General features: G+C 38.7%; 1 protein-coding gene across 1 annotated transcript in view; it reads left to right on the top strand.

Moving 5' to 3' along the window:
* Positions 1 to 18313, top strand: part of LOC133659908 (carboxy-terminal domain RNA polymerase II polypeptide A small phosphatase 1-like) — a 44865-nt gene extending 26552 nt beyond the window's left edge. The window contains exons 2-7 of the mRNA XM_062062757.1: positions 1515 to 1663; positions 2652 to 2747; positions 4826 to 4882; positions 7435 to 7527; positions 7592 to 7777; positions 14948 to 18313. Coding sequence (XP_061918741.1) covers positions 1515 to 1663; positions 2652 to 2747; positions 4826 to 4882; positions 7435 to 7527; positions 7592 to 7777; positions 14948 to 15076 — 710 coding nt within the window. The 3' untranslated portion in view covers positions 15077 to 18313. The remainder of the gene's footprint in view (positions 1 to 1514; positions 1664 to 2651; positions 2748 to 4825; positions 4883 to 7434; positions 7528 to 7591; positions 7778 to 14947) is intronic.
* The last annotated feature ends 27 nt before the right edge of the window (positions 18314 to 18340 follow it).

Here is an 18340-nt window from a genome sequence, read left to right as displayed (position 1 = left end):
TGTGGTCTACATAACATGTAATGGTGGTTCTTTGGTCAAAATGTACCATAGATTATGTTTTGCAGATCATCTTCAAGCCGCTTTCTGACAGTCGCTTCAGGATGCGCCGTTTTGTGGGCGGTCTTATTTACGTGGCTCACCTTGGACAGCGTCTTCTCCCCGTCATCTTTGTTCTAGCGGTGTAGCGTGCAAGGATGAGAGTGGAAGAAGTGTCAAAAGATGGAGCTAACTGTTTTAATGACGTTCAGACTTTACATCAATCAATAACGGAGCAGCATCTCCTCATCCGGAAAGAATTACACCGGAAATGTGTCCCGTGAAAAACCGTCCGACCGGAACTCTCTAATAACTAAAGTTCCTTGGGTGAATAATGTAAACTCACTACACCGGTATGTTTTAGTGCTTTCATGGCGAGTTTACTGACAGATATAATCAAGAACTTTACACTACTTTATATTAGAAATGGCACCAAAACATTTACTACTAAAAAATGTTGATAGATGTGTGTAATGTTTTATATTTTGAATGGAACATTTAAAAATGTTGTTGGTGTTTCTTTAAGGCTTATCTCTTATGTTTGACTGCCATCTACTGGTCACACTTATAATTACACCCTGTACCAAATAAAATAGTCTTGGAAGAGTTGGCACTGCAGGGAATTCTGGGTATTTGTTCTGTTGTGTCGCGGTGCAAATATTCTCCCGAAATGTGTTTGTCATTTTTGTGTAATGTGGTTTCAATATATGGCACGTGTTTATGACAGTGTTGCCGTTGTTTCTACGGCCACCCTTAGTGTGACGTGTATGGCTGTTGAGTAAGAATGCACTTCATTCATTTGTTCAAAATTAATATGATCAATAAAATTGGCCACGATCATAAAAAGACACAAAAAGTGCATATAAAAGTCTTTAAAAGTCTTACATTTGACTTGTTGAAACCTGCAGAGACCGTGTTACGATCCAGTCATTTTCCAGCTTGGTCACAATTAAAAGTTTGCATGTGGCTCATTTCACACTTTTTGTTGTTTTTGGGAGTCTCTCGTGACTATTTTCTTCTACATATTCTGCTAATAATAATCCTGCGGTATTAAAAATAGTGTACCGGCAAGGAAGCCCGTGTCCGCACTACATAATAAAACTGCCGTTCTGCTCGAACAAGCCACTTCCTGCTTTGATACCCGCCTTCTTCCTCTTCCTGTTTTGCTGTAGAGGCTAGCGGAGGGTCAGACAGCATTTGAATGCGCAAGCACAGGCAGCAGGAATGAAAGAGTGTTGTGTATTGGTAATACCATCACGTCCAGCCCACCAGAGAAGCGGCCATGGTGGCATGTTTTTTGGTGGTGACGGTGGTTTGTTTGTGGTTCTGCAAAACAAATGGCAACAATAAGTGAGGGAAGAGTGTTAATAGCATTCAGAGGCTCTGGTGAGGTTGTGTTCTACTGGAATGCCATGGAAGTAAGATGAGCTAACTGGTCTGCACAACTGTAATTTGCTGAGCACCCCCATCTTCTGCAGGTTCCACACCCTCGTTGTCCACCAAGAAGCCCCGAAGTGGTGGCTTATTTTCCATCTTTTCCTGCTGCCTGTGCCGAGACCAGCAAGAACCTCCGCCGGTGAACAACAACGCCCCCCTGCTAGTCGAGGAGAATGGCACCGTTTCCAAGGTGATCTAAACGTTCCAATTCCTTCCTTTTTAGTTGAAACATACCGTGTGTCTAAAAGGGGTGTAACGGTACGTGTATTTGTATTGAACCGTTTCGTTACGGGGGTTTCGGTTCGGTTCGGAGGTGTACCGAACGTGTATCCACACGGACATATTTAGTAGCGTACCGCACGTTGTGTAAACAATGCACACCGAGGCACAACACACGGCATGCTAGCAGCTAACGGGCTAGGATAGACTGACCATACGTCCTCTTTTCACCGGGCGAAGTTTCTTAAATGCCTCAAATGTCCGGCATTTTGAGTTAGGGTTGCGTGTATTTTTAATATACGTTCAGGGTTAAGAAGGGGTTAAAAACAAAACTAATTGTGCGTGCAGCAGCATTGGTGAGAGAGGGGCAGAGACAGAGAGAGAGAGAGAGTTATGATAAACGGGCATGCGTCGCCAGGCTCTGCCTTTTATCCATAGATTTATCACATTCAATTTTTTATTATCTATAGCAGGGCTGTCAAAAGTGTGCCCCGGAGGCCATTTGCGGCCCACAGCTAATGTTTTAAAGGCCCACGGCACATTCTAAAAATACTATTAAAATAAACAAAAACATAACAAAAGTGAAATAAAAAAGCTTAAAGGTTAAATGTAATTTCGAAAAAGTTGCAATGTTGACTAATAAAACAAAGATGTTTTTTTTTCTTTCAAACTGTCATTGCTCAAAACATAATATTGAATCAAAATCAATGTTATTATGAATTATTGACCTATCCAAGGTTCTGATTACTTCACATCAAATATTCCACTAAGAAAAATATTTTTGGTGGAAGATTTTGCAAATTTGGTAAATAAATAACCAAAAAATATTATATTTTGTTGTTTTCTTACTGTACCGAAAATGAACCGAACCGTGACCTCTAAACCGAGGTACGTACCGAACCGAATTTGTTGTGTACCGTTACACCCCTAGTGTCTAATGAGAGGTGTTTTTGATCCAGGTGAAACCGCTCCTGCCACCAGTCAAGTCCAAAGACTCTGGAAAGGTCTGCGTGGTTATCGACCTGGATGAGACGCTAGTTCACAGCTCTTTTAAGGTAGGCATAGTACCAACTGAGGTCAGTTCTACAAAATTCCACTGTGATTTGGATCTCTTGGGGATTGTTTGTGATCTGGAACCTAAGTCCACACTGTTCTTCTACACTGCAAAAAGTCAAGTGTTCAAAAACAAGAAAAAAAATAATACAAAAATTAGGGGTATTTTATTTGAACTAAGCAAAATTATCTGCCAATAGAACAAGAACATTCGGCTTGTCAAGACTTTCCAAAACAAGTCAAATTAGCTAACCTCAATGAACCCAAAAATACCTTATAATAAAAAAGTGCACTTTTCTTGATAGAAAAAAAAAGACCTTTTTTGCTCAATATGTTGAAAGATATTCTTAAATGAAGTAAATGCTAGTGCTATTACCTTGACATAATGATATGCGCTCGGCATCATGATTTTTTTTTCATGCTTGAAGTAAGAAATGATTACTTTAAAAAAGTAGTTTTATACCTGTGAGTGTTGATGACTAGGGATGATACTCGAAACCGGTTTTCCCGGTTGTTTGATAAGAAAAGAACCGAGTCCTCGGACTCGAATCCCTTTTTGAGAACCGGTACTCGTTATCGAGACCACTATAGTAAAGGAAAAGAGTTGATTCTTTATTCGAATCCCGTCCCGACCAGAAATGCTCCGTGGGACATCACAATAAATGACGTCACGTAGCTCAGTCATTAGGCGCAGATAGCGAAAGCAGGAAAACAATGGACGGGAAAAAGCGCTCCAAGGTGTAATAAAGTTCAAAACAAAAGCTATAATCCATCGAATAACTTTACTGAGAGATTTTAGCAGGGTAAAACACATGACCAACACTTTTACGACCAACCGGAAACATAGCAACCAGGCTAGCAACGCACCTCCTTTACGGCAGCTGTCGCAACCTTCTTAAAACAACCGCAGCACATACATATATATACAACATATCTCCCTTTTTGAACTTTTGTTTTTCTTTCCTTGTAAACGTTACAAAATCACACTGTAGATGTGTTGTCTGTCTAATTATAAATAATGCAGACGAGGCGTGTTGGCTGAGTTCTTGACGTTTACTTTCACAGCGTGGCAACATGCTCGTAACTCCCGTTGCATGCTGGGTAGTGTAGTTGTTATATTCTCTAGCTCATAACATTTTTCCCCCATAAAGAAATAATGTTAACTCAATAAAGTGTATTTATTTTTTTAGCTTTAACTTTTCATTTATTAGCATTGTAACCACATTTGCAAACAACTTTTCTCTTCATAGAATGTTCTTTCAATAAAGAAATAAAGTGCAAAAATGTCAAAGCATCATAACAAACAGTTATGTTCCAATAGCAGCAGAAGTGCACTTTTTGGAGAGCTGTATTATTTTCAGTTTTGTGCCCAAGGGACTGATTTTATTTAACACTACATTATTATTTATACACCTATAGTGATCACAGAGACAGGTTGTTTTTGTGTTACTGTATATATTTGTTTCTCTGAAAAATCCCACTTAATATACTTTGGGTAACAACAGTCAATATTTATTTATTTTATTTTATTTTTTTAGGTGGGTAACAGTCAATATTTATTTATTTATTAGATTTTATTTTTTTATTATATAATAAAAGTGAGCTTTTGTTAAACCAAATATTGTGTGTTTTTTTCCATATACAACAACCTATCTGGACTCCATAAGAGAATCGATAAGGAATCGGTCCGAGGATTCGATAATAGACTCAAACTCGATCATTCCTTATCAAACATCATCCCTATTGATGACACAGCTTTGCAACAGTTGATATTCTAGTTTCAAGCATGTTTTACTCAATATAGGTCATCAAATCTCAGCAACAAGCTGTAATATCTTACTGAGATCATTTAGGACCAAAACACTTAAAACAAGTAAAACACTCTAACATAAAATCTACTTAGTGAGAAGAATTATCTTATCAGACAGAAAATAAGCAAATATCACCCTTATTTGAGATATTTAATCTTACTTAGATTTCAGTATTTGCAGTGTGTAGAGTTTTTGTAGGTCCCAAAGAGCTTCTTCAAATAAACGGTTTCTCAAGTCCTCCTCTGATACACTTTCCTCTTTTCACCCAGCCTGTGAACAACGCAGATTTCATCATTCCCGTGGAAATAGATGGAACCGTACACCAGGTAACGCCTCACACACTCTTCCACCTGCTGAAAATCTTCTCCCCCCCCCCCGTCCAGAACCATGCTTCGTCGGCACGAAAGCACGTCCTTATTTTAATTGTCGAACCGCTGCATCCAGCTGGTTTCAGGGAAAGGCACTTAAAAGACACAAGCCCTGCCAGGGGCCCGGGCCAGATTCAAGTAATCCAGGATAGGTTTGTTGTAACAAGCCCAGCCTATTCTGGATGACTTGGTTCGGGAACGTGGCCCTCAGCCACCAATACCACAAAGAGAAGAAAAGATGGAGGAATGAGTCCCACTTTTTCAATGTCAGTCATTTACAAGTTTATTTTAGCTTCAAGCAGTGTTTCCCACAGGACTGCAAACTAGGGTTAAATCCCAAAAATGCATCAATGCTAAAACATTATATCCAGTGTTTCCCACACATTCATTTATTTGTGGCGGCCCGCCACGAAAGAATTAAGTCCGCCACAAATAAAAAAAATAAAAAACTTTATTTTTTTATTTTTTTTATTTTATTTTTTTTGTCTAGTCCAGCTTCGCAGGCAAATCAAATAGTTGATGTATATGCCCATTTAGCTGTTTACTTTACAAAAGAGAAGTGTAGGATACTTCTCTTGTTGCCTTATTTGTATTTGACCACTACTGTTTTCTGTTTATTTGTTACTGACTGTGGCAGGACACCTCTGCCTCTGTTTCACTTTATGTTGCTGGTAAATAATATGGTTGTAGTAGTAGGCTAAAGTTAAATGATTTAGTATGCACTAATTAAAGGGGCAGAGCTTTAAGAGACATTTTAGCTTTTATATTTTATAAGATATATTTTTTGTAAGAACCACAATTAATAAATATATTTCAGTGAATAACTTATTGTTCAAATCTGTATATAAATATGTACATAAAGTGTTGTAATTATATTGTAAAATGGATGGATGGATGGATGGACGTTTAAAACAAAACTGTTATTATTAATTAGTAAGTATACATTTTTTTAGCCTTTTTAGAGAAAATCATATTGTAGTAAATTAGTCGATGATGTCATGGTGACCACGCCCATAGCCACGCCCCCACCGCCACAGGTATCTTGGCAGTTTATGGGAAACACTGATATCCGATACCATACTCATTTGAAAGTGTCAGTACGAGCCATAAATGCATGTATGGGAAACATTGGCTACATATGCACTTACAGCTCTCTGGAATGGTTGTGTAGATGATTTGAGACGCGTCAAAAGTTAACATAGGGTGTAACGGTACACAAAAATGTCGGTTCGGTACTACCTCGGTTTAGAGGTCACGGTTCGGTTAATTTTCGGTACAGTAAGAGAACAACAAAATATACATTTTATGGTTATTTATTTACCAACATTTGTAAACAATGGCTTTATCCTTTTAACATTGCTTTAAAATAGCTGTGTGTGTGATGGATGTGAGCCACCACTAGGCTGATCAGTGCAACAGCAGGCAGTCATGAATGCTAAGCATAACAATAACATACATATACACACAGGGTCCATTGCCAGGGTTAATGCATTCAACATATATAAAATAAAAACTAAATAAATAAGGCTCAGAATTGGTTTCTTAACAAAACCTTTCTACGTATAAAGTGCAACAATTCCACATATAAAGTGCAACATTAAACTGCTTCAAGTTGTTGCTCAGATTAAATAAAATGACACAACTTTTCTTCTACATACAAAAAGTGCAACATTAAACAGTTTCAAGTCAACTCAGCCTCAGATTAACTTTTCTTCCCCCCCCAGCCTTTAACCCTGGTGACTTTCACTCAATGTTCATGTTTTTTAGCCAGAAAAATCAGTTTATCCACATTGTCTGCAGAAAGAGCAGACCTGCTTGCAGTTAAAATGTCTCCAGCTGTGGAAAATACCCTTTCACTGGGCACGGAGCTAGCAGGTATGGTGAGGTAGTGCCTGGCTAACTTGGCAGTAAAAGGATATATGGGCTCAATGTTCTTCCACCATAGAAGTGGGTCAAAATCTAGTTTTTAATGCAATATGGTCTTAAATCTGATGCTATAAAAACACCAACGGCATTTGTTATTGCTTTAGCCCTGCCTGACTCGCCGAGGAGAGGCTGCTTGAATGCGGTGGGAGCTGTGTTTGTTCGTCTTTCTCTTCGTTGAAGCGATGTTATCCATTGTTGTATCGCACCGCGAAGCCCAAATGTTCCCAAACGGGAGATCTTAACGAGGCAAGAGGGTCTTCCAGCTCTGGCTTTTGCATGTTGTAGTAGCCCGGTCGTTGCTAGCATGCCGTGTGTTGTGCCTCTGTGCATTGTTTACACAACGTGCGCTGCGCTACTTAATATGTCCGTGTGGAAACTCGTTCGGTAAACCTCCGAACCGAACCGAACCCCCCGTACCGAAACGGTTCAATACAAATACACGTACCGTTACACCCTTACATACAGCTGGTATAGGCTTCAGCCCTCCTGTGAACCTGATAGGGATGGATGGAAAAGGTTCACATAATAAGTCTGCAGAAACATTTTCCAATGCCTCCTGGTCTAACGTTCGCTATGGTTTCTAGGTGTATGTGCTGAAGCGACCTCATGTAGACGAGTTCTTAAAGAGGATGGGAGAAATGTTCGAGTGTGTCCTGTTCACTGCCAGTTTAGCCAAGGTAAGATGTCTGTTTAACGTTGAACATCATTCATCTCATCCGTCCACTCTTCTCCCCGACACAGTATGCCGACCCGGTCTCTGACCTCCTGGACAAGTGGGGAGCCTTCCGCTGTCGCCTTTTTCGGGAGTCCTGCGTCTTCCACCGAGGAAATTACGTCAAGGATTTAAGTCGCCTGGGTCGCGACCTAAACAAAGTCATCATTGTAGACAACTCCCCTGCCTCTTACATCTTCCATCCTGACAACGCCGTGAGTCCATCCCATTCTGAGCCCAGTCGGTCTAAAGCAGGGGTGTCCACAGTTTCTATTTTTTAGGACACCCATGGTGGAGACAAATAATAGGAGGGGTGTCCTGATCCGATATTATATATCAGCAAAAAAGATATTATCGAATGATATTGGTTTGCATTTAAAATAATACAACTCTATGGTGAGTTTAGTGAGGAATTTGTGAAACTGAAACAAAACAAAAATAATGCCGTTGTAAGTTAATACGAACACAGGTGCCCATAAACGTGTTAGCATATTAGCTAGAGCTAACGACACTAGCGTCATTACATTACAATAGCACCTACAAATATGCACAAAAACACTCCTACATCACACATGAGACGGTTTAGTAAGTATAAACAGTTTTAGTTATATTGTAAAACAGGGGTCACCAACGCGGTGCCCGCGGGCACCAGGTCGCCCGTAAGGACCAGGGGCCGTACTTATCAAGCTTCTTAGAATTACTCCTAAGAAGTCTGCTAAGAGTTGACTTAAGAGTAAATAAATTCTTCGCTGAAAGCTGCACTTAAAAGTTAGTTATCAAGCGTCTTACTCACACTTTCAGCGAAGTGTAGGACTGAATCTTAAGTGTCACACTCAGAGCTGAATTACGACATTACTATGTGCCGTAAACGGAATTTTAGGTGACGTCATTTCTGTGTCCATAGAAATGACCAATCACGGAAGGGAATCCGTTGTCTAAGAATAAATAAATATCTTGGAAATATTTAAGTGGACAATGGGAGTGTATATTTTGACAATAAACTACAAAATAATACAAAACAAACTAGTCCCCGCCGGCACTCACGCTACCGCTCCCTCTCTTCTCTCGCCCACACACTCACTGACGTCACTCACCTCACGGCCACACACATACGCTACTGTCATAACATTTTCTTTCCAATTCATTAATTAGGCAACTAATTTGAAACTGGTGTGGGTGGCTCTATATATATACTAGCCCACTGCAGACACATGCAGAAATCAACAAGGAATCGAAAAGTATTAAATCTGTGACAAAAATAATATCCGCTCTGTCTAAACGATACCGTTTGATCAGCTGCTCGTCATCAAAAAAAAACCAACATTGTTCCGTTCCCTGAACGTTCGCGCACGTCTCTCTCGCCTCAGTGCCATCCCCTGCTGGCAACTCCTAACCACTTAAGACACCTCTGAAGGTCTCTTAAATATCGTGGAGAGTAGGAGTGATTCTTAGACTTAAGAACGTTGATAAAAAGCTTTTATTCTTAAGTTTGAGAGTAGGACTAAATTTCGCAAATTCTCAGGACTTAAGTGTAAAATGGCACTCTAAGAAGCTTGATAAGTACGGCCCCAGATGAGTCGCCCGCTGGCCTGTTCTAAAAATAGCTCAAATAGCAGCACTTACCAGTGAGCTGCCTCTATTTTTTAAATTTTATTTATTTACTAGCAAGCTGGTCTCGCTTTGCCCGACATTTTTAATTCTGAGAGACAAAACTCAAATAGAATTTGAAAATCCAAGAAAATATTTTAAAGACTTGGTCTTCACTTGTTTAAATAAATGCATTAATTTTTTTACTTTGCTTCTTATAACTTTCAGAAAGACAATTTTAGAGAAAAAATACAACCTTAAAAATGATTTTAGGATTTTTAAACACATATACCTTTTTACCTTTTAAATTCCTTCCTCTTCTTTCCTGACAATTTAAATCAATATTCAAGTAATTTTTTTAAATTTTTTTATTGTAAAGAATAATAAATACATTTTAATTTAATTCTTCATTTTAGCTTCTGTTTTTTCGACGAAGAATATTTGTAAAATATTTCTTCAAACTTATTATGAGTAAAATTCAAAAAAATTATTCTGGCAAATCTAGAAAATCTGTAGAATCAAATTTAAATCTTATTTCAAAGTCTTTTGAATTTCTTTTAAAATGTTTGTTCTGGAAAATCTAGAAGAAATAATGATTGGTCTTTGTTAGAAATATAGCTTGGTCCAATTTGTTATATATTCTAACAAAGTGCAGATTGGATTTTAACCTATTTAAAACATGTCATCAAAATTCTAAAATTAATCTTAATCAGGAAAAATTAGTAATGATTATTGAAGATAAATTATGTTTCAAAATTTAATTGTCATTTTTTTCGTGTTTTCTCCTCTTTTAAACCGTTCAATTAGGTGTAAATATCCTTAATTATTAATAATAACATAGAGTTAAAGGTAAATTGAGCAAATTGGCTATTTCTGGCTATTTATTTAAGTGTGTATCAAACTGGTAGCCCTTCGCATTAATCACTACCCAAGAAGTAGCTCTTGGTTTCAAAAAGGTTGGTGACCCCTGTTGTAAAACTTATAAATGTTGCTTGGAGTGATGAATCCATCCATTTTCTACCGATTGCACCTCTTAGAGTGGCTGTAGTCTTTCCCAGCTGCATTCGGGCGGAAAGCAAGGTACACCCTGGACAAATCGCCACCTCATCACAGGGCCAACACAGATAGACAGACAACATTCACACATCAGGGCTTATCAACCAATCCCCAGGTGCATGTCTTTGGAGGTGGGAAGAAGCCTGAGTACCTGGAGGGAACCCACGCACTCACGGGGGGAACATACAACCACATGGAAAGACCACTACCGATAAATAAAAGAACGCCGCAAACCCCTGCATTGAGCGAATTTGTCCAAAAGATGGCGCCAGAGCACAAACAATCAAACACCCTGTCAGTGTTTTTTGAGTTGAGTTTACTAGAGTTTTGAGTTCATTTCGAACATGCATGCATGCAACATGATACATCACAATTTCCAGTTTCTCTATTCAACATGTTCCAATAGGAGTAGGAAGTTTTGCTTGTTTAAAAAAAAAAATTTTGAATATTAAAGTTAAAGTACCAATGATTGTCACAGACACACACTAGGTGTGGTGAAATGTGTCCACTGCATTACACCCATCCCCTTGTTCACCCCCTGGGAGGTGAGGGGAGCAGTGGGCAGCAGCGGTGCCGCGCCCGGGAATCCTTTTTGGTGATTTAACCCCCAATTCCAACCCTTGATGCTGAGTGCCAAGCAGGGAGGTAATGGGTCCCATTTTTATAGTCTTTGGTATGACTCGGCCGGGGTTTGAACTCACAACCAAATGCCATCGCATCAGTGTTCCTAAAAATTGATATACCGGCCCTCAGGCACATTTCTTTCTCTAAATTTGGCCCCCCAGTCAAAATAATTGCCCAGGCCTGTTATAGAGCATACCGTATTTTTCGGACTATAAGTTGCAGTTTTTTTCATAGTCGGCCGGGGGTGCGACTTATACTCAGGGGCGACTTATGTGTGAAATTATGAACACATTAGCGTAAAATATCAAATAATATTATTGAGCTCATTCACGTAAGAGACTAGACGTATAAGATTTCATGGGATTTAGCGATTAGAAGTGACAGATTGTTTGGTAAACGTATAGCATGTTCTATATGTTATAGTTATTTGAATGACTCTTACCATAATATGTTACGTTTACATACCAGTTGGTTATTTATGCCTCATATAACGTACACTTATTCAGCCTGTTGTTCACTATTCTTTATTTATTTTAAATTGCCTTTCAAATGTCTATTCTTGGTGTTGGCTTTTATCAAATACATTCCCCCCCCCAAAAAAATCCGACTTATACTCCATTGCGACTTAGATGTTTTTTTTCCTTCTTTATTATGCATTTTCAACCGGAGCGACTTATACTCCGAAAAATATGGTAGTTCAAGACTTACGGTCATTTGAAAACATCACTGCACATCATAATGGCAGCGACACTTTCCATCTTAAAGATCTAAAAAAAATTATTTGGGAATGTCCGATGGGCCAGATTGAAATACTGGGCCTTAATTTGCCCAGGTCTGCTCTATAACTAGGGATATTGTGTCCGATTAATATCGGTATCAGCCACACTGCAAAAAGTCAGTGTTCAAAAACAAGAAAAAAAACCACAAAAATGAGGGGTATTTTATTTGAACTACAGGTAAGCAAAATTATCTGCCAATAGAACAAGAAAATTTGGCTTGTCAAGACTTTCCAGAACAAGTAAAATTAGCTAACCTCAATGAACCCCAAAATACCTTAAAATAAGTATATTCTCACTAATAACAAGTGCACTTTTCTTGGTAGAAAAAAAAGAGACCTTTTTGCTCAATATGTTGAAAAATATTCTTAAAGGGAAACTTCGGTTTTTTTCAACCTGGGCCCTGTTTTCATAATTTTTTCTGTATATGTGAGTGCTGGATAAAACATTTTTTGAGGTCGCGCCAGTATTGAGCAGGGCAGGCAGCCTCCAGCCCAGCTAACGCTCGTACACAGGGCAACTGGCTCTCGTCAAAATTCGGCCTATAAACATGCATTTTTTTCACACTGACAGGCTCAGATAGTTACAATGAGTGTCCGACAACATACTAGAAAGGAGAAATTAACGTATGTCTCTACCTTTAGCTGGAGATCGCTGTTTTTTGCGAGCTGTGTCCAAATCTCACCACGCTACAAATCTCGTTCCGAAATCTCGCGATAACTCGCGACAAAACACCGGTGGAAAAACAGTTACCTGACTGAGGTGAAGAGAGATGACTGAAGTGATTTTCTGTTGGATTACCGAAGACTGTTATTTTAGTTTTATAGAAAAGTTTGTTTGTTTGTCTGTCATGGCTGAATTTTTGCCTGATGTGGACGACGTGGATGAAATTGCAGTTATCGCGAGATTTCGGAACGAGATTTGTAGCGTGGTGAGATTTGGACACAGCTCACAACAAACAGCGATCTCCAGCTAAAGGTAGAGACATACGTTAATTTCTCCTTTCTAGTATGTTGTCGGACACTCATTGTAACTATCTGAGCCTGTCAGTGTGAAAAAAATGCATGTTTATAGGCCGAATTTTGACGAGAGCCAGTTGCCCTGTGTACGAGCGTTAGCTGGGCTGGAGGCTGCCTGCCCTGCTCAATACTGGCGCGACCTCAAAAAATGTTTTATCCAGCACTCACATATACAGAAAAAATTATGAAAACAGGGCCCAGGTTGAAAAAAACCGAAGTTTCCCTTTAAATGAAGTAAATGCTAGTGCCATTATCTTGACATAATGATATGCGCTCGGCATTACATTTCTTGAAACCAGCAAACTTATACTAAAAACTAGATCGGCCGATATATGCGTTAAAATGTAATATCGGAAATTATCGGTATCGGTTTTTTTATTATCGGTATCTTTTTTTATTTTTAATTTTTTATTTTATTTTTTTTTAAATTAAATCCACATAAAAAACACAAGATACACTTACAATTAGTGCACCAACCCAAAAAACCTCCCTCCCCTATTTACACTCATTCACACAAAAGGGTTGTTTCTTTCTGTTATCAATATTCTGCTTCCTACATTATATATCAATATATATCAATACAGTCTGCAAGGGATACAGTCCGTAAGCACACATGATTGTGCGTGCTGCTGCTCCACTAATAGTACTAACCTTTAACACTTCATTTTACTCATTTTCATTCATTACTAGTTTCTATGTAACTGTTTTTATATTGTTGTACTTTCTTTTTTATTCAAGAAAATGTTTTTAATTTATTTATCTTATTTTACTAATTTTTTAAAAAAGTACCTTATCTTCACCATACCTGGTTGTCCAAATTAGGCATAATAATGTGTTAATTCCACGACTGCATATATCGGTTGATATCGGTATCGGTTGATATCGGTATCGGTAATTAAAGAGTTGGACAATATCGGAATATCGGATATCGGATATCGGCAAAAAGCCATTATCGGACATCCCTACTAAAAACTAATTTATTGTTCTTAATGGAAAGGCAACAAGGCAAGCGCTTGTTACTCTCGGGGTCTCCTAGCCGCTCAAGCAAATCATATTGTCTAAAAATGCATTTTTCCATCGACAACATGACATCATCGCACCAAGTGCGTGCTCTTTCAGTCAATTAGTGCGCAAGGAATACATATATATATATATATATATATATATATATATATATATATATATATATATATATATATATATATATATATATATATATATATATATATATATATATATATATATATATATATACACACACACACACACACAGCCCGGCCCCCGGCCAACAATTTTTTATTTGTAATTTTGAAGAATTCATCTGAATGTGCATGAACTATTTCTGTTAAAAATTGTTAGAAATGTTAAATGTTTAAATATTAACTGTCAGTTTACTGTACTGTGCCAACTGTACTACTATATGAGTACTAGGGCTGCAACTAACGATTCATTTGATAATCGATTAATCTGTCGATTATTACTTCGATTAATCGATTAATAATCGGATAAAAGAGACCAACTACATTTCTATCCTTTCCAGTATTTTATTGGAAAAAAAACAGCATACTGGCACCATACTTATTTTGATTATTGTTTCTCAGCTGTTTGTACACGTTGCAGTTTATAAATAAAGGTTTATTTAAAAATAAAAAAATATTTATTTTTTATTTTTTAAAAAGCCTCTGCGCATGCGCATAGCATAGATTGACTAAATTAATCGGCAACTATTTTTATAATTGATTTTAAACGATTTAATCGATGAGTTGTTGCAGCCCTAATGAGTACGTATTTTCTATTTTTTCATTGAAAATAAAACAGCAAAGTCCATTTGGCTGTCATCTGTTTTAATTATGAGACACAATTGTGTCAAAGTCATGTTTTTTTTTTTCATGCTTGAAGTAAGAAAGTATTACTTTAAAAAGGTAGTTTTCTACTTGTGAGTGTTGATGACACAGCTTTGCAACAGTTGATATTCTAGTTTCAAGCATGTTTTACTCAATATAGGTCATCTAATCTCAGCAACAAGCTGTAATATCTTACTGACATCATTTAGGACCAAAACACTTAAAACAAGTAAAACACTCTAACATCAAATCTGCTTATTGAGAAGAATTATCTTATCAGACAGAAAATAAGCAAATATCACCCTTATTTGAGATATTTCATCTTACTTAGATTCAAATTTTTGCAGTGCAATACCCAGGACTCCAATATCGGTATCGTATTGGACGTGCAAAATCGGGACACCCCTAGAAAATAGATCTAACAAGCGCATCCTTTATCCTGTGTCGCTCGTTCACAAGATTGTGTGGTCATCCCCCAGGTGCCCGTGGCCTCGTGGTTCGATGACATGTCCGACACCGAGCTGCTGGACCTCATCCCTTTCTTCGAGCGCCTAAGCAAAGTGGACAACGTCTACACTGTCCTCAAGCACCAAGGGGCCACAAGCTAACAGAGTTTTTTTTGGTTTTTTTTTAAATACACATCCGAACAAAACCAGCATGTAAATCTGACACAATCAAATTCACATCAGTGAGGGTTTCCACCCCCAGACTGAGACTCTTCCCATGCCAGGAAGTCTTCCATGTTGTTGGCGCCGCCACCTCCTGGTCGAGCAGGAAACTGCTCTACATTAGCCTTCCCCGTTCCTCAGCTCAGGAAGCGACACCTGCGTGGATTTTTAAGGACGGTTTTTTTTTTTGCCTTTTCGTAGGGCAATTCTAAGGACTCTGCATCCAGAATGTGCCTTTTTTAAACCTTGCTACAACAACAAATATTTTAGCTACACCTGCCGTGCCACAGAGGTCAAATGTCACACTTGCTGTAAACTCAAGTTGCGTTGCGTTCGACGGGCTCACTTCCACCTTTTGAGCGAAAAACTTGGAATTCTTAAGAGGAGCATAGGAAGTGCGGAACTAAGTACGTCGTCCTCTTTCTCTTTTATTCCGAAACGGTACACATAGGCTGGAAACTCACGCAAAGGGTGCAAAGTGTGTCTCTATTTAAAGCAACAATCCACTCTAAAAACCCCTTTGGATTCATTTTGTTGACGGTTTTAAGCCAGTGGTTCTTAACCTTGTTGGAGGTACCGAACCCCACCAGTTTCATATGCGCATTCACCCAACCCTTCTTTAGTGAAAAATAAAATGTTTAGTTTTTTTTCAAATTCAAGGCAAAGTTATATGTTTTTGGTAACACTTTAGTATGAGGAACATATTCTAAGTAACAAAGACTTAATTTAAAGTTATTTGGACACTAGGGGAACATATTCTAAGAAATAAAGACTTAATTTAAAGTTATTTGGACACTAGGGGAACATATTCTAAGTAATAAAGACTTCATTTAGAGTTATTTGGTTAGGGTTAGAGGGTTAGAATAGGGCCATGCCGAATAAAGCATTAATAAGTACTTAATAATGACTAGTTTAAGGCCTACTGAAATGATTTTTTATTTATTTAAACGGGGATAGCAGATCCATTCTATGTGTCATACTTGATCATTTCGCGATATTGCCATATTTTTGCTGAAAGGATTTAGTAGAGAACATCGACGATAAAGTTCGCAACTTTTGGTCGCTGATAAAAAAAGCCTTGCCTGTACCGGAAGTAGCGTGACGTCACAGGTTGAAAGGCTCCTCACATTTCCCCATTGTTTACACCAGCAGCGAGAGCGATTTAGACCGAGAAAGCGACGATTAACCCCATTAATTTGAGCCAGGATGAAAGATTTGTGGATGAGGAACGTGAGAGTGAAGGACTAGAGTGCAGTGCAGGACGTATCTTTTTTCGCTCTGACCGTAACTTAGGTACAAGGGTTCATTGGATTCCACACACTCTCCTTTTTCTATTGTGGATCACGGATTTGTATTTTAAACCACCTCGGATACTATATCCTCTTGAAAATGAGAGTCGAGAAGGCGAAATGGACATTCACAGTGACTTTTATCTCCACGACAATACATCGACGAAACACTTTAGCTACGGAGCTAACGTGATAGCATCGGGCTTAACTGCAGATAGAAACAAAAGAAATAAACCCCCGACTGGAAAGATGGACAGAAAATCAACAATACTATTAAACCATGGACATGTAAATACACGGTTAATGCTTTCCAGCCTGGTGAAGCTTAACAATGCTGTTGCTAACAACGCCATTGAAGCTAACTTAGCAACGGGACCTCACAGAGCTATGCTAAAAACATTAGCTATCCACCTACGCCAGCCAGCCCTCATCTGCTCATCAACACCCGTGCCCACCTGCGTTCCAGCAATCGACGGCGCGACGAAGGACTTCACCCGATCATCGACGCGGTCGGCGGCTAGCGTCGGATAGCGCGTCTGCCATCCACCTCAAAGTCCTCCTGTTTGTGTTGCTGCAGCCAGCCGCTAATACACCGATCCCACCTACAGCTTTCTTCTTTGCAGTCTCCATTGTTCATTAAACAAATTGCAAAAGATTCACCAACACAGATGTCCAGAATACTGTGGAATTTTGCGATGAAAACAGAGCTTTTTGTATTGGGATACAATGTGTCCGAATACTTCCGTTTCAACCATTGACGTCACGCGCATACGTCATCATTCAACCGGAAGTATAGCGGGAAATTTAAAATTGCACTTTATAAGTTAACCCGGCCGTATTGGCATGTGTTGCAATGTTAAGATTTCATCATTGATATATAAACTATCAGACTGCGTGGTCGCTAGTAGTGGCTTTCAGTAGGCCTTAAATAATGACTAGTTAAGAGCCAATATGTTACTAATTTGCATGTTAATAAACAACTAATTAATGGTGAAGATGTTCCCCATACTAAAGTATTACCAACCGTGCATGAACATCACCTTGTTCAAAGAACAACACCAACACAGTGCATAAACTCACAACAAATTCACACACCTGCAAATCAGTGTGACTTCCGCTGTTGCCAATAGGGAGAAGTTTTTATTTACACGATGAGTCGGGTGTGTCTCGACCTCCGCCGAACCCATTGAGGTTGACTCACCGGACCCCCAGGGTTCGATCGAACCCAGGTTAAGAACCACTGTTTTAAGCTGGGATGCAATTTTATCTCCGGGGCAAAGTAGGAACACAAATCGTACTGACTTGTTCTTAAGGTGGAATTGAACAATTCCAGATATGACAAGCAGTGCGGCCTGGAAAAGACGCCGAATGACTGGACTGTGCTTTTTGAAGCGACTCCATTGAGAACAGGCAGGGAGGGATGATGATTCAAACTCGTTTTATTATGATTTATGACAGCGTTCATGTTTTAAGAAGATCCTGGCAATCAAAATATTTTTTTCTTTCCACTTCTCAATGCCATTCCTCAGCTTTTCAGTATGCAAATGATCCAGTCCAATGCCAGCAGAAGACCGCAGTAATAGAATATTACTGTTATAGGCACCTAACAGTAAACATTTTCTAATTGTGTTTTTCGGGGAGGGTTTTTAATGACTATGAATTTGTCTGACGTCACCACAGGGCTGCTACTGTACCTCACGTGTTCAGTAGATTTGTGTTTTGCACAGCAACAAAGCAAACTTGCCATTAATATAGCATTTAGTATTTGATACCTGCTGATATTGTATAGCCACTTATACATAACATACATAGTTATTCTACGGCAGGATTATTTAACAGAAAAACACCCAAATAAAGGTTATGAAATCATTTGTATTTCATTGAGTGGAATAAGTAACGTTTTTTTGTAGTTGGT

This window comes from Entelurus aequoreus, linkage group LG01, assembly GCF_033978785.1.
Source record: "Entelurus aequoreus isolate RoL-2023_Sb linkage group LG01, RoL_Eaeq_v1.1, whole genome shotgun sequence".
In the NCBI taxonomy this organism is placed as follows: Eukaryota; Metazoa; Chordata; class Actinopteri; order Syngnathiformes; family Syngnathidae; genus Entelurus; species Entelurus aequoreus.
The sequence above is the reverse complement of the archived record's forward strand: the minus strand, read 5'-3'. Positions and strand labels throughout refer to the sequence as shown.